Source organism: Danio rerio, chromosome 8 (genome assembly GCF_052040795.2).
Source record: "Danio rerio strain M-AB ecotype USA chromosome 8, GRCz13ab, whole genome shotgun sequence".
Lineage (NCBI taxonomy): Eukaryota > Metazoa > Chordata > Actinopteri > Cypriniformes > Danionidae > Danio > Danio rerio.
The window spans coordinates 17,238,127-17,262,165 of NC_141028.1; the positions used below are offsets into that span (position 1 = coordinate 17,238,127).

At 36.9% G+C, this 24,039-nt stretch overlaps 1 protein-coding gene and 1 long non-coding RNA gene across 18 annotated transcripts in view; one reads left to right on the top strand and one right to left on the bottom strand.

Moving 5' to 3' along the window:
* The window catches only part of agbl4 (AGBL carboxypeptidase 4), a 680,504-nt gene that overhangs the window by 29,883 nt on the left and 626,582 nt on the right, over window positions 1-24,039 (bottom strand). For all 17 annotated transcript variants that reach the window (XR_015497064.1, XR_015497066.1, XR_015497062.1 and 14 more), the window contains 1 exon segment: window positions 19,196-19,358. Coding sequence is in view for 4 of the 17 variants with exons in the window: in XM_087263312.1 (XP_087119438.1) it covers window positions 19,196-19,358 (163 nt within the window). In the remaining 13 variants the exon portion in view is untranslated.
* LOC147842612 (uncharacterized) overlaps window positions 1-24,039 on the top strand; it is a 79,841-nt gene that overhangs the window by 16,268 nt on the left and 39,534 nt on the right. Inside the window, exon 2 of the long non-coding RNA XR_015497745.1 lies at window positions 13,864-14,002. This is a non-coding gene — a long non-coding RNA (uncharacterized LOC147842612). The remainder of the gene's footprint in view (window positions 1-13,863; window positions 14,003-24,039) is intronic.

Consider the following 24,039-nt stretch of genomic DNA (forward strand, 5'->3'; position numbering starts at 1 on the left):
CATGTTTTTGGATGATGGGAGGAAACCTGGGGACCCGGGGGGAAACTCACGTGAGCACAGGAAGAATGTGTAAATGTCAGCTGGCTTGGTAAGGACTAGAACCAGTGATGTTCTTGCTGTGAGGCAACAGTGCTAATCACTGGGCCACCGTGTCACCGATCTAGGAAGGGATGAGGAGCAGGGGTGGAAGGGGGGATCTTCAAAACCAAGATGGCTGTTATATGGAACTTAGGGCATTTATAGTAACTTAGGAATCGTCTGATTAGTGAATCACAAATTGAATATTGCGGAAGGGGCTGCAAGCAATCATAAGCATGTGATCTTCTCGAAATTAGTTTAGAAATAAACTTCACTTAATTCAGTGGATGTTTTCATCCCGAACATAACAACACTGTAAAAATTATATGATCAATTAGTCATGATGTTTTTATTTTATTTATTTCAACTTATTTAACTAAGTCAATCATGTTCTAAATTAATTTGATAAGTTATGCAAGCTGTTTAAGTCAGTTTAACATAAAATAAGTTCAATAGACTCAACATTAATTTGATTCAACTTAAAAATTTAAGGCAACCAGGATTTGTTTTACAGTGAAAAGGGTAGTTAATCATTATTGTATTTACTATATTATTTTTTACATGTTAGAGAATCTTTCTTTAAGCATTTTTTTGCATTTGAGAATAATTTCATAATCATTTTCCTGCTTAAAAAGTTCTAAATGGAGCCTTCAAGAACCATTCTTTTGAAGATGTTTTTCAGCTGATCCCATGCCAGTCTTTGGCAGCTAACTTGAGGATCAACCGAATTGTCTTCAGAAAACTCTAAGACTGATGTTTAAGGCAGCTGTATCCACTGAGCCGGCTGATCTGACACTGCGCTTGCGCTGGATCACTTTAAATTGTGCGGCTCATTCTCAAGACAGCTCTGCAACATTTAAGCTCGCCGGAACCAAACCGAAGCGGCTGACAGTGAAGGGCGGTGCTTGATTGAGTGGGACTTTTATAGCTTAGCCTAGGGATAACAGCTCTCTCAGTAGCCGTCTGTAGCCTAAAGGACAAAAAGAAAATGGCACGGTCGCCATAACACGCTGCGGTTTTTTTCACTCACACTCTTTTTTCTGATGACAAGACGTAAAAGACTTGTTAACCTGTCAGTATGTAAAGGGCAGAGGCAAGATTATTGTAAGTTTCTCGCTGAAACATTTGCCATTTCGGGGATGTCTAGCACTAAGCCTAATACTAATCTTTACCCAAAAGTTACACTTTAACTTGAACATGTTTTGTCGATTAAACACCACACCAGTAAATGTCATCGCAATTCTAATCAGTCACAGCGCACAGCTTTGAATGTGTCACTATTTACCAAAATATCATTTAGCTGACTTAAATAGTTTTATAGGTATTTTAATGACATCCCTAGTGTACATGGCTGGACGATGAAGCAGTAATCGTATTTTCTTAATAAAATATTAACAGTCAATCTAATTTGAGGTCGCAATATTTTAAGGTACAATTCCTGCTATTTACAATACATTATTAACTAAGACTTTTAGCTCAACAAAGCTTATTAGTAAGGTAATAGATGGATTTAGGCATTGAGAATTAGGGATGTAGGATAAGATCATACTTTATTTGTACTTATAAACAACCAATGTTTTAACAATAAGCAGGTAATAATTAAGTAGTTAACAATGGGAATAGGTGTTACCATTTTGATATAGTTTTTGGACTTACAATTGAGGAGGTATTCAGCGATTCAACAAGAAGGCAATGTATACAAAAAGTGCTATTTATTCCAAGAATTTTCTTTGTGCTCGAAAATTTAGTGATAAAGTTAAGAGTTTTTTTATTGAAGAGAAAATTCTTTTGGTATTATTCACCGAGGTTCAGGTATTTTCAGAAGTGATGTGTTTTTAATTATTGTTTGAAGCATACCAGTGTATCTGACAAGCCAGGCTCATTCTGAAAACGTACCGTTATATACATTTCCAGAGATGGCAAAACACATCCCAGGAGGTATGTTTTTTTCTGCTGTTTTTGCAAATCCACCAGAGGCCGCTGTGTACACTTTTTGAGATGTCAAATTTCTCTGGCGAGTTTCATTTGCAGCTGCTGGTCTCGCATATGTCCACCAGAGACTGCTATCGACTGACTGACTGACCCACTCTCCTCCTTCCCTAAACCCAACCAATAGTGTTTTCAAAAGCACAGATTGACCTGAACACCCACTTCCCTAAACCCAACTGACAGTGTTTTAAAAAGCAATCCAGAAAATGAAAAGCTCTCGCGGCAGCCTGATTTTAACCACATTTTCAGATTTTACCACGTTCTCACACTGTTATTTACTTGTTTACTTTATTTCTTGGCTTCGGTTTTTGTCTTACCCGCTATCTGAAACCGTTCTTCACTAGACTTGAACCCCGTCGTTATTGTCAACTCTTCTGTGCAAGTCCACCGACGTACATGCCAAGCTAACTAACAACTGGTAACAGCGGGAAAGTCATTCATATGGAGGTAAGCGGTCAACTGGTAGGCATGAAAAGAACGTTATCAGTAGCGTTTGTTTAAAAAAATGAAATGCAGCCATACGTACCCTTTGGCTACAAAATTCACGATCTCCAGCAACATATATAGGGCTACGTTTTCAGAATGAGCCTATGTCGGTATTCACAATCCCACTGGTAATGGCAAGATCAATTCACCAGCATGGCACAATGAATGAAAGGTTTTGAAAAGTCACTTAAAGTCTCTCTGCGATGGTACCACAAGGCGGTGCTCACACCCCAACTGGAGGCACCTGGAGGGGATTTAGACCTTTAGAAGCAGGTGGAGGTAAGAGGGTGCAGTGATATATGGAACTTTAATGCCACAACAGAACCCCAGAGTAATGTACGGGCATGATAAAATAACTACATTTAAATGCTATTTTTTTTTTTATCTGACATTACTTTGACCTCATAAACACTGCAAAGAATCCTGCTGCCTTCCTTTTTTTTAGCTTTTAGTTTACATCAAATATATCAATTAAAATTATTAGGTAATACTTTGTATAACTTACAGTTTTAGTTCAAACTTATGAGTAAGTTAAAGTAAAATAAAATCATTTGTTGTCATGACTTTTCGTCATAATTGTTTTTAATGCACTTGTTTATCCAATGTAAATTGATTTATGTGCAACACAGTTTAAGAAGCCAGCTAGGTAGTTTCTAAAAAAAAAAAAAAAAAAAGCATAAGTAGCGAGTTATGTTGTTGTTTGGGAAACACATCCCAGAATGATATTATGAGCTGCCATGGAAATGAATCTAAATATCCTTATAATTATTTTTAATGATTGTTTTTTTTTTTAACAAACCTTTTTTAAGTTCCATACGTCTTAAAATAAAACAGTTGTCTTAAAAAATAAATGACTATTGAGAGCTAAACTAGGGTGCGTTTCCCAAACCCATCGTTAGCCAACTAAGGTCACAAGTTCCGTCGTTACAAGCATAGTTTGCTGACTTGCTATTTCCTAAATCCGTCGCTCCAACGAACATTCGCAAACTGCGTCGCAAATTTAAGGGCTCGCAACTACAACTCCGGAGCTGTCATCAAAAACATAGTTCCTGGCTGTGTTCTATTCCCACTTATTCCCCCTATGCCCTATTCATTTAGAACATTCTAACATTCATAGTTGGAATTATTACAAATAAAAAAGCATTAAGGTCATCTCTCTTGTAGGTATTATTTGCTTTCAAACTATTTTTACAGTTCAGTTTTAGCGATCTTCATGTTTTCTTCGCAGTGCACTTTGAAAACATTGATGTCATTTTGAACACAGCCTCATGGCGAAAGCTATAGGTGACCTATTATTTAAAAGCGGAATTTATGTTATGTCTCCAAAGCTTGTGAAAACAAAAAGCATATGTTCATTCTTTTAATTTATTAGATATTTATTAAATATCTGTACTGCATATGACATGGGCCTGCTGGTTAGAACATTACTGCAGTGGTTAACATGTATCAAATTGTAAAATTTGATTTTTCAAAAAACATTCTACTTAATAATGATATTTATATATATGATCATCATCATCATCATCATCATTATTATTATTATTAATATTATTAAAGTATGTTTTTTCATTTCTAATAAATAATGAATATTACATTTCATTTCTTAATAAATAGCCTCATTATTTATTTATTTATTTATTTAAATGATTTATATATGATATTAGAATACGTGTTAGCTTTTGTAATTGATCTGTTTTAGAATAGAATATGTAATGTTCAACTTCCCAATAATATTAGTGAAGCCAACATAGGCCCTATGTGCCATTTACATATTTTTCATTTAATATGGAAAGCGAGTGCATGTTTTTACCAAATCTAATATTGGATTATATTTTAAATGCGTGTGCGTGTAAAACAATATAATTTGCACAAAGAAATGATGGGTTTTTCTCTCAAGAAGTTGTTACTCCACTGTTTAGAGTGTCATTATGAGCATTTTATGTTATTACTAATGAGATTTAAGAGATGGATCTGCGACAGAGAAACTACAGGTTTTGGAAAACACTCGCCACTACTAAGTTCTTTTCCCAAACCATTCATCATACTATGATAGTTAAGCTGCGAGTAACGTTGTTGTTTGAGAAACGCACCCCTGAATGGTTTGACAGGTGCTATAACTGCCTTTCAATGTAAATGTCAATGTTTCAATGTAAAAAGAGATCCAAAAATAAGACGCTTATGGCTAAAAAGATGACAAAATGTTTTAAAAAATATATATAATCAAAAGGAGGTTAACATGGTCAATAGAAATTAGTTATTAAAACTATTATTTTTAGAAATGTTTTGTAATTATTCAGGAGGGCTAATAATTCCGACTTCATCTCTATGTCTGCTAAACTCAACAAATCCAACTTTTGTCAACATTTTCGAAAGTTCTTACAGGACGATGAGCTCTGAGACATCCGCACAAAGTGATTTGAAAGTCACAGAGTGAACTCGCTCCATCAAAGCTTCCAGCTGGGCGTTGAACGAGATCCCAGACTCACTCGGCGCTCACCTGTTTTCCACTCTCTAACGATGATGTGTCATCCCAACTTCTCTCCCACCATTTCAAATGAATTCAGAACAGCACGACTTGGACACAAAACGCTTCCATTATCCCTCATCAATTAAGTTGTTTAGTTGCAGATAAATGACAATGATTGTGGTTAGGAGGAAAGTGGGATTCCTAACAAAAGTCATTTTTTTGTTTGTTAAACAGATAATTAACAATAGCTTGGGCTGTTTAGAATTAATCAAGTGTAAAGTGCATCAGAACAATAAAAACGTAATCATTAGAATGTGCCATTTTCCCCTCCGTGTCTGGCATTTTTACCACAATTCACAAAATTACCTTCTAAGGCACATTTAGAGCAAGAAGCATTTTATGACATGTTAAAAGACTTTATTTAAAGATGCAGCCCCAAAAACTAATTTATTGTCACTTTAAATCTTTATTAGTTTTTATTTAGTTATTTATTTATTTAGTTTTTCCCATTTGTCAGCAATTTTTATTTATTTATTTTTATCTACAAAAACAATGTTGAATATGATAACGCATTCTTTTACATATTTCTTTCAGCTCAGGTTAGAATAAGTATCTTGTTTTGATGAATGGTGATGGAAACCTTATTTTGATATTTTATTATCACAAAGGTTATGTAAAACCCAATAACTGGTCATAACTATTCAATTTAAAGTTATGATTACATTTATTAAACCACTCTTTATTTCATTCAATCATTTTCTTGTCGGCTTAATCCCTTTATTATTCCGGGGTCGCCACAGCGGAATGAACCGCCAACTTATCCAAGGTTTTACACAGCGGATGGCCTTCCAGCCACAACCCATCTCTGGGAAACATCCACACACACACTCATACACTATGGACAATTTAGCCTACCCAATTCACCTGTACCGCATGTCTTTGGACTGTGGGGAAAACCGGAGCATCCGGAGGAAACCCAGGCGAACACAGGGAGAACATGCAAACTCCACACAGAACCGCCAACTGAACCGAGGCTCGAACCAGCGACCTTCTTGCTGTGAGGTGACAGCACTACCTACTGCGCCACTGCTTCGCCCCACTCTTTATTTATTTTGAGAAAAAAATATTATTATTTATTTGATGTCTGATAACCCTTATCTAAATTTGAAAATAAAAATATTGTCATTTAGAGCACTTTGCTTTTCCTTTTCTGGACTTTGCGGGTCTTGGGACCATTGCTGTCTATGGAAGGCCAGAGAGCTCTTGGATTTCATCAAAAAAATCTTAATTAGTCTGTCAAAGATAAAGGAATGTCTCAGGGGATTTGAAGGACCCAGAGGTGGGTAATTAATAAAATCAATAAATAATTTTTGGTGAAATTATCTTTAAACTGTGTGTAAAATGTCAAAATTCTTCAGTTGCTTTCTTTTGTTCTGTAGCACAGGGGTCTTTAACCCCCAGTCCGTGGATCAATTGGTACCAGGCCACACAAGAAATCATGAATTATTTCCGTTTTATTTATCATCTGAGTCTTAACAATCTTTTATTTTGAAAAATCTTTTATTTTGAAAAATGACTGTATTCTCTCTATTACATCTCGGTCACTTGAGCGCCAACATTTAACCCACAAGCAGTAAAATGAGTAAGAAACAGATGTCTTTGGAAAGTTTCTTTGCGAAAAGGAAAAGGCCCAGTGAAGGACGGTTGTTGCTAGATCATATATGGTTGTGGACGGAAGTTAACAAAAATGATTTATATTATTTATTAAATTTCCCATTAATTGTATTTTATCAACGTCCACCCCCAACCCAACTCTAAACCCAGTCACAGTCACAGTAACGTAAAAACAGTAGTTGTACAGAGATTATTATTTGTTATCTGGTAAATTACCTAATAAATTGTATTTTTTTACGTCTACCCCCAGCCTAACCTTAAATCCAACTGTCACAGTTAAAATATAAATTATTGTTATACAGTGTCATAAAAAATGCTTTTTATATTGATGTGCATATCGCACTTCTGGCTGGCCGTGTATCATAGACTTTACCATAAAATTTATCCGCAACCCATTTAAGAACAAATCAGGTGAATCCAGCGTGTCCAAACAAATCCAAACGAAGGCGGTCTTAGGGGCCAATCACATATTACGGCTTTTCCACGTGCAAATCTGTTACTTCAAATGGAGGAGCGCAGATCAGCTTCATACTTTGTATGAAACATTTTGGTAAGCTAATTATCTCCGTCAAATACAGAACACCCAAACTATGCAGTGTTTTTTTTTCTCCATAAATGAAACTTGTATCAGAGTTGCAGCAATGTTTTGTCAGCTCATCATCTTCGGAGAAAAGGATGCAAATGTTGACGAGTGCGCGGTGATAAAAAGGTTGGGGACCACTGCTGTAGCAGACCTATTTGATTTTATTGGAAACACACATACAGTGCATAATTCAGTACAACCCATTTTGAATATTTTTATCCATTTCTCAGTAAATATAGGCAATGTGTTTTTGGTGCATTTAAACAAATCAGATTTATTAAACATATATATTCATTAAAATAATATTTTAGTCACTAAACATATTTAAAAATTGAAAGATAATACAAGAAGATTAAAGCAAAAATATTTTTCTATAACATATAAATGTAGGTTTACTAGATTTTGCACAGTTATCAGTTATTTTGTGTGTCTGTTAGCTTTAGAAGACCACAATGTATAGTGGTGATTGATGTTTTATTGAAGGCCTCTTCATATAGTTACATTAATATTATATTTAAAAATTTTGTTTTGTCTATTCTGTTGTGATGAAGCTTATAAACAGGGCCAGACATTATCTGTGGACTTTTTCTATGGACTATTTTTGAGCTGATTTTTTATTATTATTTTTTTTAATCTTCGGATTTATGATATATGCATTAAACTTTTATTTAAGGTTTATTGCAAATTCAGTCAATTAGAATTACTTGTTTGGTAAACAAAGTTATAGCAGTTCTCATGTAACACACAAAGAAACATAAAATATGACTTTATAAATTGCATTGCACACCTAAACATTTAAATATTCAATATTATGTAATAATTATAATTATAAAATAACTGAATAATAATTTAAAAACTGAATATATATATATATATATATATATATATATATATATATATATATATATATATATATATATATATATATATATATATATATATATATATATATATATATATAATATTTACATAAGAAAACTGTTGGAATGATCATCTGTGGATTTATGTGGGCGCAGATTGCTTGTAGGCTTAGTTATAAGACAACATAGTGCTTTAGCTGATGTTCACACATTCATTCAGGCCTCATCGCACAAAAAGGTCATTTCCAACCACTCTCTATGCTGTCAATCTAAATTCATAAGCAGTCATAACCACCTGCAACAGCTTCATACAGAGGCACCTTGCCGCCACAGGCATTAACCAGCTTATAACGCTCAGGGGATACCGGGACGGTGATAAAAATCGCTTACAGGTTAACAGCGACTGAGCAGCGCATCCATCATAAATTTCCTCAGTTTTGTGTGACATTACAGGTGAGGATAAATCATTAAATGTGTTAAATGATTCCCTCAGTGCCGCTGCTCTATATTCCCGATATGCTCCGTATTCAATAAAGAGACGAAGGTGGAGCAGAAATGTGAGCAATTGGGCCATTTGACTGAAGGATCTTTCAATGTCTTTGTGGTGAAAAGCAGCATTATGGAGTGTTGGGCGAGATCTCTATCCAGGTGGTGCCACTGTCAACATTAGCAGTACATTATGCATGTGTGTGTTTGTTTAGTGGGGTTAGGAAAGGTGAATTAATTCCTTTGCAGGTAATTATAATGTTGTCATTGTTGTCATTTCTGTTTTTATCGGGGAGTGAAGTCATGTCTGTAAAGGTCTCTGCTGATAATTTGCACGCTCCATAGATCTGCCAAGCGGCCTGTAAAAAACTGGCATGTCACATTCTGCTAACCTCTTTGCCCCCAATCTTTGCACTACATGCCACGGCAAATACCCTTCCACTACTGGATGCTGACACCCTCAACCCTCGTGTGCCACACACACACAGACACACACACACACACACACACACACACACACACACACACACACACACACACACACACACACACACACACACACACACACACACACACACACACACACACACACACACACACACACACACACACACACACACACACACACACACACACACACACACAAACGCACAAACACACACTCCCAGTTCTAATAACCTTTAAAAAGCAACACCATGCACAGCTTTTCCTCATTTGCTCAGACTTGAAAATCAATTATATTAGACAAGCATCTTAAAACACGGCTTTTCAAGATTTTAATGCCAAGGATGTCAGCTACTGTGTGTATTGATAGACTCGTTTATGCAACTTTAATAGAACATTGCACATTTAAATGTTTAAAAACCTTGACTTTCTATCTGAAAAATCTAATATATTTAGGTCAAAGATAAGCTGTCCTGGTTTGTTGTCTGAGATACACAGAGGTGAATTTATATACTTAAAAAACGAATTAAATGCAAAGACAGTTCAATAAAATTATTTTTGCTGCTCGTTCAAACTAGGGGAGAGCTGGCATGAAAGTAACATGGGACAAAAGTAACAAAGCGATTTTCTGTAAGCCCTGACCACATCTGATTTTCAGGTTATAACAGCACATTCAGCATGCAACCCTTGATGGAGCTGCCAAATATCAGCTGATTTCGTGGTTAGCTTCGAATTTCAGTTTTTAAGTAAGAAAGTAAATTACTGCAGTGGTTCTTTTTTCCTTATTGCAAGTTGTGTTTCACTTTCATGTGTCACACTAATGATCAATCTACAGATTATTTAACGCAATAACACACCCTTGAGTTTGAAATGTCTTTCAAGAGTTCACACTTAGCTGATGATTTACAAAGCTTATTTGGCATGCTGTCCCGGGAGAGAGCCCCGAGCTCAAGGGCTCCTCGAGCCCGGGGCTTCCTCCCGTTAGCAGAGCAAGAAGGGAGCCCGAGCTCGGTGGATCTCAGAACTCCCCTGCTGCTGTAGCTAAGGGAACGTAAGGAATTAGACAAGCTTGATTGTTATGTATGTTGAATGTCTTTGGATGGTGGGAGGAAACCGGAGAACCCGGGGAAAACCCACGCGGACACGGGAAGGACATACAAACTCCCCACAGAAACACTCACCGGTCCTATAGAACAAGGACCGGCAGTATTCTTGCTGTGTGGCTCGCAGTGCTAACCACTGGACCGCCGTGCCGCCCAATCGCAGGTAAAGGAGGAGAATAGGGGAGGAGGGGGGTTTCTTCCAAACGAAGATAAAGTGAAATGAAAACTGAGGCTATTTATGGTGCCTTAGGGCTCATATGATTGGAAGATTAGTGATTAGCAAATACGAGACTGGACGTGATAAATCATAAGCACGTGATCCTCTCGAAATTAGTTTATGAATAAACTTCACTTCAGTCTTTCAGTTTCAAATAAATCAAGTTTGAATGGCAAGAGTTCCTGTGGGGACAAAAGTAACACTGTTATTTATGTCCCACTGCTAATAGCCATGCCTTATTTTTCACTTCCACATTAGTTTTCAGTGTTTTGATGTTTTAGAATATTAATGCACATTGGCACTATGGCATCTGTCAGGTGTTGGATTTTGGTCACTTTCCAAATATCAACGTAATTTGACATTATTATTGGACGTCAAAATAATGTTGTCCTTAGACGCTGGCCATGAATTTTGGTCACCTGACGTCATGACCTAAATCCAACCTAATATTAATGTCTTATGATGTTGTGTGCCTGCTGGCTTATTTATTTATTTATTTTTTTTGCAAAAATAAAGGACAAAATATAAATATGTTTGCAGTGAACATTAACAAGGTCACAGTCAGATATATTTAAAACAAACAAGACTAAAGCTGCGATCACACTGGACTTTTCTCCCCATAGACCTCCATTTATATGCACATGAATGCAACAGAATTGATGAACTCTGACCTAAAAAATCACATCACGTGACTGCGCAAGACCAATCGAAGATCAAAATATGAACTCTTGGACAGCAATTTTAAATATGGACCAATCGCTTGCTTTTTTAAATGTCTATTTATCCATTTGTGTTGGGACAACATGAAGGAATTGTGTGGAACCAGTGTCATAGATAGTTATGTAAAAATGAGACACTACTGATCTGTAAGTGATGCAAAAACTCAACTTCATCAAATGAAATGAGTGTAGTTGACTCAAAATTTACTAAAAGTTAATTCTACTCATTTAAAAAGAGTTTTAAACTTAGTGTTGAAAGTAATGAGTTAATTAAACACCTCATTACTTTAACTTAAATGGAGTAAGTTCACAGTACTAGTTTGTAACTCAAATGGTTTGTTCCAATCGGTTTCCTCAGTTTGAGTTGCCTCAATTTAGTGGGTTTTACAGTGTACTGCTGACAGAAAACATAGCTTTGAAAGATATTTAAAGAATAAATATAATATAATTATATGTAATATAATTAATAATATGGGTGACACAGTGGCTCAGTGGTTAACATTGTTGCCTCAAAGCAAGAAGGTTGCTGGTTCGAGTCCCGACAGGGCCAGTTGGCATTTATGTGTGGAGCTTGCATGTTCTCCCACAGTCTATAAAGACATGCGCTATAAGAGAATTGAATGAACTAAATTGGCTGTAGTGTATGTGCGTGAATGTTTCCCAGTACTGGGTTGCAGTTGGAAGGGCATCCGCTGTATAAAACAGATGCTTGCGATTCATTCCACTGTGGTGACCCCTGACGAATAAAGGGATTAAGCCGAAAAAAAAAAAGAATTACGATAATAAAAACATAATGTAATTTAATTTGTTAAAGCATACAAATGTGCTAAATGGTTGTTTATAGCTGTGTTCGCAAATTCTCTTAATTTGTGAAAGTGAAAGCATAAAACATTTCCTTTTAAACAGCAAAATGTCCAAAAACTGTCTTGTAAGGACATCTGAAGTGCTACTCACTCTCTCATAGGCTTATAAATATCTGCTCGTGCTCAAACGTGTACGACACAAAACTCTGTACAAATGATCTCTTGCTGAAACATGCAACCGGCTGTCGGGCTTTACGTCCCATCCAAAGTGGCAGCTTCCTCATTGTTAGCTTGTATTCGGCGCACACCTAATAAATAGCACAGCCTACAATCAGCTTTAACCTGTCGCTACTTCACGGCACAGCTGTTTTAAGTGATGGGGAAAAAATGCTGTTTCAAGGAGAGAAGCCTCACAGGTAAGTTATGACTCTTTCCAGCATGCTGTAAATTGCCTTTTTTGTTGTTTCTATCTTTTCTCTGTCACTAAGGGAAAATAATCTGCAGGGCTGTGGAGTAATTCTACATGGATGGGTTTCTTATTACCGCGACTGGAGCGGCTGGGCCTTGGAGATGACAGGCCAGCCAGGCAGCAAGGCGAGAGCAGGGAAACAGTGAAAGCGATGAGGCATCAGTCAGCAGCTTTACTGCTCGCTCTGAGATAAACACCCAACAAATAAATAAATGAATGCAAGAGAGGCCTGTAAATATGAGCGCCTAGCAGCTGGGTGCACGGCTGAGCGATACAGGGGTGAAGAAGCGCTCACACGTGTGTGCACACAAACATAGCAGAGTTCAGTCAACCCCTTTTCTAGCACTAGAGGGCACTTAAGCTTCACACATCTCAGGTTTTCATAGAGAGCCACAGAATTCATTCTTTTACATACAGCAGCTTTCATACTCAGATTCAGATCTGCAAAGAGCAACCAAAAAAGAAAAAAAAAAAAAAATTAAGCATTTCCCAAAAGCAATTTGAGTTGCTACAGATAGTTTTATCAAAAATGTGTTGATTTAGGCTCTTTGATTTTAGCCCTGCTAAACATCTCTGATTAACTTAGCTTAACTGTGATGAAGTACTCATGAAATCTGAAATCATGAAATTTTTCTCTCTAGCCCGTACCTGGGTTTTCATCCTAACATGAAGCAAATCTTTTCAAAGATTGCAAAATCAAACAAACAAATGCAAATTAGATGTGTTTCCATCTAGCTGCTGGAGTACCCTATCAAACATTAATCCATGTTTTGGGATCCATGTCCCAAAACAAATCGTTTAAGTTGACTTAACAAATTTAAGTGGATTAAACAAAAGAAATCTCCAGAATTGTACTGTTTAAGCAGTTGTTAAGTAGTTTAAGCAAGCAGTAATATATATATATATATATATATATATATATATATATATATATATATATATATATATATATATATATATATATATATATATATATATAGTTGTTAAGACCTGTAGTATTGCTTACCATCAGAAAACAAGGCAAGCATAATGTGTGTGATGTTTGCCATGTCAGTAATTATTCTGTAAATGTGTTGCCATCTTCAATTATTCACACTTTTTTGCAATGGCGCAGTGGGTAGCAAATTCAACTCACAGCAGTAAGGTCGCTGGTTCGAGCCTTGGCTTTTCTATGTGGAGTTTGCATGTTCTCCCCATGCGTGGGTTTCTTCCAGGTGCTCCGGTTTACCCCACAGTCTAAAGGCATGTGGTACAGGTGAATTGGGTAAGCTAAATTGGCCGTAGTGTATATGTGTAAATAAGTGTATATGGGACTAAGCCGAAAAGAAAATGAATGAATTAATAATAATAATATTCTGAAAACAAAGCCCTATATACATTTCTGGAGATTGTGAATTATGTAGCCAGAAGTACGTATGGCTGCATTTCATTTTTTAAATGAATGCTATGGGGCAGTATGATGCCGTTCCTTTTTACGCTTCCCAGCTGACCTCCGTATGGACGGTTTTCCAGCTGTTACCAGTTTGTCCAGTAGCTCGCCATGTATGTCGGTGGACTTGGGATGCAGAGAGGAGATGACCACGAGATTGAGGTTCGAGACATGAAGAATAGTCCCAGAAAGCAGGTACGACAAAAACAGAAGCCAAAAAAATAGAAAATAAACAAGTAAATAACAGGATGAGAATGTGGTAAAAACGCATGCTTTTCTTTTTCTGAATTGCTTTTTAAAACTGTCGGTTAGGTTTAGGGAAGTGGGTGACTGTGTCAATCAGTGCTTATGAAAACACTATTGGTTGGGTTTAAAGAAGGGGGAGGGTGGGTCAGTCGTTCGGTCAGTCAGTCGACACCGTCCTTTTACGAGAGAACAGCAGCAGCAAATGGCACTCGCGAGAGAAATATGAGATCTCAAAAAACATCCTCAGCGGCCTCCTGTGGATTTGCAAAATCAAAAACTTACAAAAAAAATAAACCTCCCAGGACATATTTGATGGTTTTCAGAAATGTATATAGAGGTACGCTTTCAGAGTGAGCCTGAGTTTTTTTTTTTATTTTTATTTTTTTTAAGATCAGTAGTTGCAGAATCACGGAATTTGTTTTTGGGCATGGTTTCACTTATCTAATATACTGATTTTCATGCAATGTCTTCCCGAACTGACTTGTTCTCGCTGGTGTGCTCACATTCTGGGCACACCTGAGACATATTATATCATAAGATCCCTTTAAAGCAATAAATACTCTCTAACTTTGCCCACCCGAGGCTACAATGAGATACATGCACACAGACTTTTAATTTTTAGTCAGCCAGCCCAAGCACTTGTGAACTGACGTTCCATTACAAAATCACCACGTTTAAGATCTGATTTGGTTAAAAATCAGTAATTATCAATGTCTGATTGATATACGATATAAAGTGGGTATTAGACCTGACAAAAAGGCTATATTAAATTCAAATTTTCTGTGCAATGTCTTTAAAGGGGTGGTCCACAATGTATTTTTAAGGCTTGGCTGGGTTTATAAGATGCAAAGCAATGTAGGTTCATGCAATGTAGTAAATCATGCTATTTTTTCATCTTATTTTGATTATATACAACTGCTCAGCTAACATGAAAATGACATATTTCCTAGTTCCTCTGAAAGACCCGCTCTCAAGAGGCTCTGATTAGTCCAAACATAATGTGCTGTGATTCGAGGATTGGCTCCACGTCACTCCCCTGGAAGTGCGCACTTTTGCGCTGTGTAAAGTCCAGTCAGAGACTCACAGCACCTGTTAGCAGCATTAGCTGCCTGAATCAGACTAAAATAAAGAGCACACAAATCATGCCTTGTCTCTTAAATAAAATCTGACAAGAGTCTATCGCATACATTAAGAATATGCATGTGTTGGTAATATGAAACATTCTCATATCTTTTGTGAATTTGTTATTTGAGATTTAGAACACAGGGAAAGTGGCTGAATAGAGAGACACTGCACATGCTGCTGAGGAGTGAGGGTATTTACAGTGGTTTGACTAATAAGTATAAATTTGTAGCGGTGCCAAACAGCATTTCCCATTGTTTACACCCTTATTTAAGTCCTTGCTACAACATACCATTAATCCTAGAAACTGTAACAATTTAAAAAAATAAAAACACTTACAGGTTGTGACTCACAATCCACAGCTTCATTGGTTGGTGGAGTTTTAACCGAATACAGAACTGAATTGGGAGAGATTCTGGAAGTTCTCCTTTGTTAAATGCTAAATTAGCACTATATATTTTTTAATATAACTCTCTGGAACATAATTAAAATGAAACTGTAATCACTTCTCTCTTTGTGTCGTTTCCTTTGAAGCCCAAATACAGAAACAGAACAAGCTCTGTGAAAATAGCAGCATTTGGACGCCATTTTAGCTTTCACTGCTTTAACATTACAGTGCTTCTGGCCACGCCCATTCGCTGCACAGACGATGCACGTCCCTGAAGCGCTTGTGATCTCACTAGCCCAGATGTATTTTTTGTAGCCCCCAAATTCATTCGCTGTAGGCTTTGCTAAGCCAACTCGGTAAAAGCCAATGTCTCCTTTGCATTGAACTTTGAGCGTATTACATTCAGAGATGTTGTTTCTTCACACAGCTACATTATACTGCGTTCACACCAGATGCGGAACATGCATCAAGTGCAAGTGATTTACATGTTAAGTCAATGCAAATGCGTGTATAGACAACCTGCGACGCGTTACGCGGGATGCATTTAACGAGATATATATATACATATATATATATATACACACACAGATATCACAGTTGATTGTGACGTACACCTGTTGTTGGTGTCCCGGGGGAAATCCTCCAGCCAACACCGACAACAGTGCTTCAAACTGGGCTGGGCTCAATCACAAGCCCCGCTGAAAGCCTCCATCATCCAGGTTAAGTTTCTGAAGGAGTTTATGAGCTCATAGAGCTGGATGCACCTCTGAAAGGATCTAGTGGACTCAGACACGGCCCTAAACATATCTGTGCTGTTTTTCAGCCTTCATAAAACAAATAAACACCTTTATTTTCTTAATAAAATCCATGTTTGCCATTTAGTAACAAAGCTAGAGTCACCGGGCAGACAGAAGCCCTGTCCATCACGCAAATCTGCGTCTGTTCTGAAGTGAATTTGACGTGCGAATGAAGTGGATTTGATGCGCAAATGAAGCGGGGGTTGACGTACGAATAAAGCGAGTAAACTCAAATGTTCAGGCGGCTATTTATGTGCGAATATCGTGATTTATTCGCGCGATTCGTGTCTGGAGTGAACACAGCATGACATATCAACTAAAGTTTCAAATATGATGTCATAGTGGACCACCCCTTTAAAATATGGACATTTATTTTACCCCAGTGTTTTCAATGGACTTTCTGTGCTAACCTGCTATTACTGAAGGCACTTGCGTTTACATGATCTTCCATCACGCTTGAACAAAGAAATGAATGCTTAAGTCTATTTATATTTTAATTACATTACAGCATCAATGCTGTAAAAGGAGCCTTATGAAATTGACAATAGTCACATAAACCTTTCCTCGGAAGTTTATCGTTGGCTGAAAAACACTAGCTGTGTTTTTGTATACTTTTTGGTGTTAGAGACATCTTTTCTACACTTGTTGGTGTTAGAGACATCTCAACCCATAGTAAACTGTCCTCTTTGTTTATGAAAGCAGCCTTAGAAACACACAGATACTAACACAGGCAAACTCACACCACATTCATATCCATACGATGTAGCAGCAAGCATATCGGCACACTTCTGTAGGCCAGCCGACATCTCCCGTGAGTCTAACAGCCAACCGGGCCAACAAAGCCTCGCTCTCTGATAATGATTCCCAGAATAATTAAGAGATCAATGAGCGAGGATTGCTCCTAGTAAATAAGGGGATGGAGTTGTACGACCAGCATGCAGCTTAAACGCAGGGAAGAGAGCCGAGCTTCAATAGAGTGACATTATCACCCCAGCCTTCATTATCGAACCATGACGCCACCCCAGTATGTCGCTCGGTGCACCTACATTGGAGAGATAATTTCAGAGAGTGAGACAGCAGCACAAGGCATTGGCTTTTGTCTACCGAGCTGCGGCATCGATTCGAGAAAATCGGGTCTTTACAGCAGCCATACGTTCCTCATGAGGAGGAAAATTCAATGCCAATGGAGTTCTCGATCGTTCTAGTTGGAGTAAGACTCTTTGGGGAAGATACATAGTGTTTGCTTGTCACTGAGCAAACTAACTCGCAAACAACCGATAAGCAACAAAATCCTGTTCAGAGTCGTTCTGTCAATAATACGACCTGCGGTTTCTGTATCCAAAGACCCAAAACTAAACAGTTTACTCGACAACAGAAAGAGAATGGAAATAAAATGAGAAGTTCGTCCTTCACATGTTCGTTTTATCTTCCTTTCCTCCTTCAGACAGCAGGAGGCTTCAGGGTCAGAGACACCAGAGGAGGAGCCGAAAGAAATGGAAGTGTGCAAAAAGGTCTTTAAGAGCAGAGAAAGCTATCTGTTAACGTTCCCATTCATCTCAGTTCTCACAGTCCTAAATCCTTCACTAGTGACTATTTTGAGATGCGCTCCTAAAAATAAAGGTTACAAAGAGGATTGTGTGGCAATGCCATAGGAGAATGTTGAAATAGTGCCACAGATGGTTAATAGATAGATGACCCAAAAATTAAAACTCTGCCATTATGCTTGATTTGTTTTCTAAAACTTTTTTCTTCTGTTAAACACAAAATAAGATATTTTGAAGAATGTTAGAAACCTGTATCCATTGATATTGAAAGTGGGAAAAACAAATACTATGGAGTTCAATAGTAGTCAGTGGAAGTCAGTGGTTACAGGTTTTCAACATTCTTTCAGAAGATCTTCTTTTGAGTTCAACAGAAGAAAAATAAAAACTCAAAACTTGTTTGGAAAGATCAAGGGTGAGCAAATGATGACAGAATTGTAATTTTTAGGTGAACTACACCTTTAAAGATAAATAAATAAAAATATATATATTTATATATATTTATATATAAATATGACCAAAGATAGTTGACGTTGTCTATCCAAAAACTTGCAACAGGACTGCATAATAAGCCCTTAAAACAGCATAATTTATAACTACAGCTGATCAAATCATTATTAAACTGGTAAGTGATTTTCTATGTTGATCTCTCTCTTTTGTATGTTGTACTGCTGTATTTATACTATAAAACTGTTTATTAGTAGTTATAAAGTGTGATCTTATTCTACATCCCTATACCCAAAACCTAAACCCAACAACTACCTTACTATTAATAAACAGCAAATTAGTAGTTTATTGAGCTAATGTTCTTAGTTAATGGTTAAACTTTGTTATTATTGTGAATTGTGACAAAATAATTTGTTACCATTACATTTTAAGTTAAAACTTCATTTGTTAGAAATATGTTTTTTTTTCTTCACGATGTACACTGGAAATATTCATAAATTAGAAGTTTTTGATTAAAATTGTCTGAGTTGGAGTTGTATATTATGCTACAAAAACCTTGTAATAAGCTGCCTGTACATTTTCTGTTATTTTACTGAATTATTTCTCTCTATATTATGTAGAGTATCTCTTACATTATTTAAAACTACTAAAATGTCAATAAAGGTCTCTATGTTCAACTTTAGAGTTGAATTTTCAACATCAAAAGCCTACAAGGTTCCATAATGCAATTCACAATCGTAAATATATGGAAAACACTTTGTGAATCACAAAATGCGGAAACTGTTAATGAACAGATATTTTTCCCAGTGTAGTGGTATTATCAGCTGACGTATGAATGAAAGGATACAGCCATCCTCAGTGTACGGGACAGGTGAAGTGCTTCCTGCAGTCAGGTAGCTGTAGAAGGAGACCTCCAGTGTGTAGCAGTATGATGTGTCGTCCAGAAGGCCACCCAGAAACCGACGACCAGTGCCAGCTTTCACCAAATCACGGTTAAACGTAGTGCTGGACTGGAGAAAACACACAGATACAACACAACAGAATGATTAATAAAGGAAATGATTAAAAAAGATTAATTAATAAATTATTGATTAATAAATGATTAAAAAAGGATTAACTTATTAAAAAATTTTATTAATAAAGGATTTTTTATTAACAAAATTAATAAAAATCAAAGAGATATACTGTACTTAAGGACATACAGTGCTCAACATAAATGAGTACACGTGATTTTGAAAATTAATATTTTTATCCATTTCTCAGTGAATATAGGTCATTTACACACACTGGCCACTTTATTAGGTACACCTGTCTAATAGCTTGTTAATGCAAATTTCTAAACACATGGCAGCAACTCAATGCATTTAGGCAGAAACTGCTGATCTTCTGGGATTTTCATGTGAAACCATGTCTAGGATTTACAGAGAATGGTCCGAAAAATAGATAATATCCAATGAGCAGCAGTTCTGTAGGAGCAAATGCCTTGTTGATGCCAGAGGTCAGATGAGAATGGCCAGATTGGTTCAAGCTGAAAGAAAGGCAACAGTAATTCAATTAACCACTCGCAACAACCAAGGTGTGCAGAACTGCATCTCTGAATGCACAACACATTGAACCTTGAGGTATCAGCATCAAAAGATCACACCGGGTGCCACTCCTGTCAGCTAACAACAGGAAACTGAGGCTACACTTTACACAGGCTCACCAAAATTGGACAATCGAAGATTGGAAAAATGTTGCCTGGTCTGATGAGTCTCAACATTTAGATAGTAGGGTCAGGATTCAGCGTCAACAACATGAAAGCTTGGATCCATTCTGCCTTGTGTCAACAGTTCAGGCTGGTGATGGTGGTGTAATGGTGTGGGGGATATTTTCTTGGCACACTTTGGGCCCATTAATACCAATTGAGAAATTTGTCAATGCCACAGCCTAGCTAATTATTACTGCTAACCATGTCCATCCCTTTATGACAACAATGTTCTGATGGCTTATTTCAGCAGGATAACGCATCATGTCATAAAGCACAAATTATCTCTGACTGGCTACTTGAACATGACAATAAGTTCACTGTACTCAAAGGGCCTCCACAGTCACCAGGTCTCAATCCAATAGAGCACTTTTGAGATGTGGTAGAATGGGAGATTCGCATCATGCATGTGCAGTCGACAAATCTGCAGCAACTGCGTGATGCTATCATGTCAAATTTCAATTCTGAAGGCAAAAAGGAGGTCCGACCCGGTACTAGTAAGGTGCACCTAATAAAGTGGCCTGTGAGGGTATTTTGGTGCATTTAAACAAAACAGATTTATGAAATGGATATATTTATTAAAATAATATTTCAGTCACAGGACATCTTTAAATATAGAAAGATAATACATATAAATCCTTGGGAAACATTGAAAAAATAAACTATTATAAACAACAAAATTTTAATAGGGCGAGGCAGTGGCACAGGTAGTGCTGTCGCCTCACAGCAAGAAGGTCGCTGGGTCGCTGGTTCGAACCTTGGCTCAGTTGGTGTTTCTTTGTGGAGTTTGCATGTTCTCCCTGCCTTCGCGTGGGTTTCCTCTGGGTGCTCTAGTTTCCCCCACAGTCCAAAGACATGCGGTACAGGTGAACTGGGTCGGCTAAATTGTCCGTAGTGTATGAGTGTGTGTGTGGATGTTTCCCAGAGATGGGTTGCGTCTGGAAGGGCATCCGCTGCGTAAAAACTTGCTGGATAAGTTGGCGGTTCATTGCGCTGTGGCGACCCCGGAATAATAAAGGGACTAAGCCGACAAGAAAATGAATGAATGAAATTTCAATAATTTCAACAGTCTGTTGAATTTTGCTCTTTAAAAAAATGTTTTTTTTTTAAATTTTTTTCTCTATTTTTTTCATTGTAAAGCTTCCGATAGAGCATATTATTTTAAATTAGAGATTTGTGATGGGTGAACTTATGTATGTTAAGCACTGTACATGTTTATTGTGCTTTTTTTGCAGGAAGTGAAACCATGAAATGCGTCAGAGTTTGGCTGATAACCCTTTCAGAACCCGCCTATTTGCATGAATGGGTCAAATAGTGAAAATGGATGGAGTAAACAACTCACCTACTCAAAAATCACCACGTTTGATCTCGTCTGAATATAAATGAACTTGAAATTGCTTGGTGGGGGGGAAAAAGATCTGTGAGTGAGCGGTTTTCAGTCAGTGCTCAGCGCGGTTAAATTAAAAGGGCATCTCCTCCATACCTGCAATGATTATGACACCTGCTGTGTTTACAGAGGATTTGTTGACTAATGGTCCGAAAAGAAAGTGACTATTAATAATAGATGAAGAACACTCGGTATTCACAAATAAAAGCGCCAAAAATGTGCTTGTTGCTCTACTGTTGTATGAAGTTATTATTTTTGAAGCGATGTAAAAACTGTTTTAAAATGCACAAACGTGACACTTTGATTTGACGTTCGGTAGCATGTATTATATTGTATTATTTATTGAATTGCTGAAAGGAATAGTTCACCCTAGAGCTGAAAATTTGCTGTTGATTTACTCACCCGCAGGCTATCTGAGATGTGATTTTTTTTTCCTTTGGTAGAACATTAAAGAAGATTTGGAGCTGAAACGGTGGTCATTAGTGATTTGTAAAATGCATGCATGGCAGTTGGCACTTTAAGAGTCAAAAACTAAAAAACAAAAACATGTACAGTCAAAAAAAAAAAAAAAGAATTCTCTTGGCTTCAGATGATCCACTAAGGTCTCATAAAGTCAAATATTATCTGTGCATGAATACTATTTAGTTATTTTTCTTTAGCTTAGTCCAATGGTCTCAAACTTGATTCCTGGAGGGCCGCAGCTCTGCACAGTTGACTCCAATCAGCTCGAACTCACACGTGCTTAATAGTCTCTAGTAGTCAGAACACCTTGATTTGTTGGATGAGCTGTGTTTGATTAGCGTTGGAGCAAAACTGTGCAGAGCTGCGGCCCTCCAGGAATCGTGTTTGAGACCTATGGCTTAGTCCCTTATTTATGTATCAGGGGTCACCACAGCAGAATGAACCGCCAACTCTCAAGCATATATTCCAGCGAATGCCCTTCCAGCCACAATCCAGCACTGGGAAACACCCATACACTCTCACAATTACACACACACACACTCATACACTACGGACAATTTTGTTTTTCTCAATTCACTTAAGGTGAATGTCTTTGGATTGTTTGGAAAACTGGAACGCCTATGCGAGAGCTCCAAACTCTAAACATTAACTGGTCCAGCTAGGATTCGAACCAGCAACCTTCTTACTGTGAGGTGACAGTGCTAACCATTGAGCCACCGTGCCACTGAATGAATATTATATACAGCATTATTACCTGTGATAAAATCCTTGGCTAATGGTCCTTGTGAGCTTTACAGCTTTTCGTTTCTTTTGCTTTATAAGAAATTTGTGTATTGTCAATTGTCAAATGTATTCATTTAGCTTTACCTGTATATATTTTCTGACTCTCAAAGTGAGGGTAGCCATAGAGTTGCATTGTATAAATCACCACGGACCACAGTTTCAGCTAAAAATAGTCTTTAATAATTTAAAGGAATAGGGGAATAAGTCAGCTACTTCTTGAATGGCCGGAGGGTGAGGAATGGAGCAGCAAATTATTATTTTTTGAATACCGATGGCATTCCAGTTTTAAACATTTGTGCATAGCAAAAAAATACAGATCAAAACAAAACGATATAATTAATATTCATTCATTCATTCATTCATTCATTCATTCATTCATTCATTCATTCATTCATTCATTCATTCATTCATTTACTTTCCTTCAGCTTAGTCTCTATTTCAGAGGTTGCCACAGCGGAATGAACCGCCAGCACATGGCATAACTATTCCAGCATATGTTTTATGCAGTGGATGCCTATCCAGCCACAACCCAGTATTGGAGAACACCCATACACACTATAATAATAATTATTATAATTATTTACATGATTTTTTTTTATATTTCCAAAATAATATTTTAAAAAGTTCTCAAGTTCATTATTATTAGCCCCAAACTATTTTTGTTTTCCAGACTGACCACAGAATAAATTAAAATTAAAATAAATTAAAAGCCTAGTTAAACTAATTAACCTAGTTAAGCCCTTAAACTACACTTTAAGCTGAATACTAGTATCTTGTATCTGTCTGTAATAGAATTAACTGTCACCATGGCAAAAACAAAATAAATGAGTTATTAGAAATGAGTTATTAAAACCATTATGTTTACAAATCACAAATATTTTAACCCTTGTGTGCTGTTGGGGATGCTTTTATCCACTCTAGGGTGATTTTGTGTCTGAATTTGGCCATAACATTTTCTGTGTTTCAGCTAGCGGAATGGTTTTTGGTGACAAATCTTATTTTGACACATATTTTAAGAAAATGCTTTGAATTTTAACTCTTTAATTGGCAAATTCATAAATGATGTCACTGATTTGGTAAAAAAAACACACACACACACATAAAATTACTCATTTTCTGTATAAAAAGTAATTGTGGACTGGATTTTAAAATTTTATCAAAGTCTTGGACATGTGAAACAACGTTGCCTTTGCTGTATTGTATTTGATTTATTTTCATTTTATTTTCTCCTTAATTTAGTGTTGGTGGCTGTTTTTGCCACTTTGACTTCCATTATAACCATGCATTTAATCATTTAAACATATTATCATGC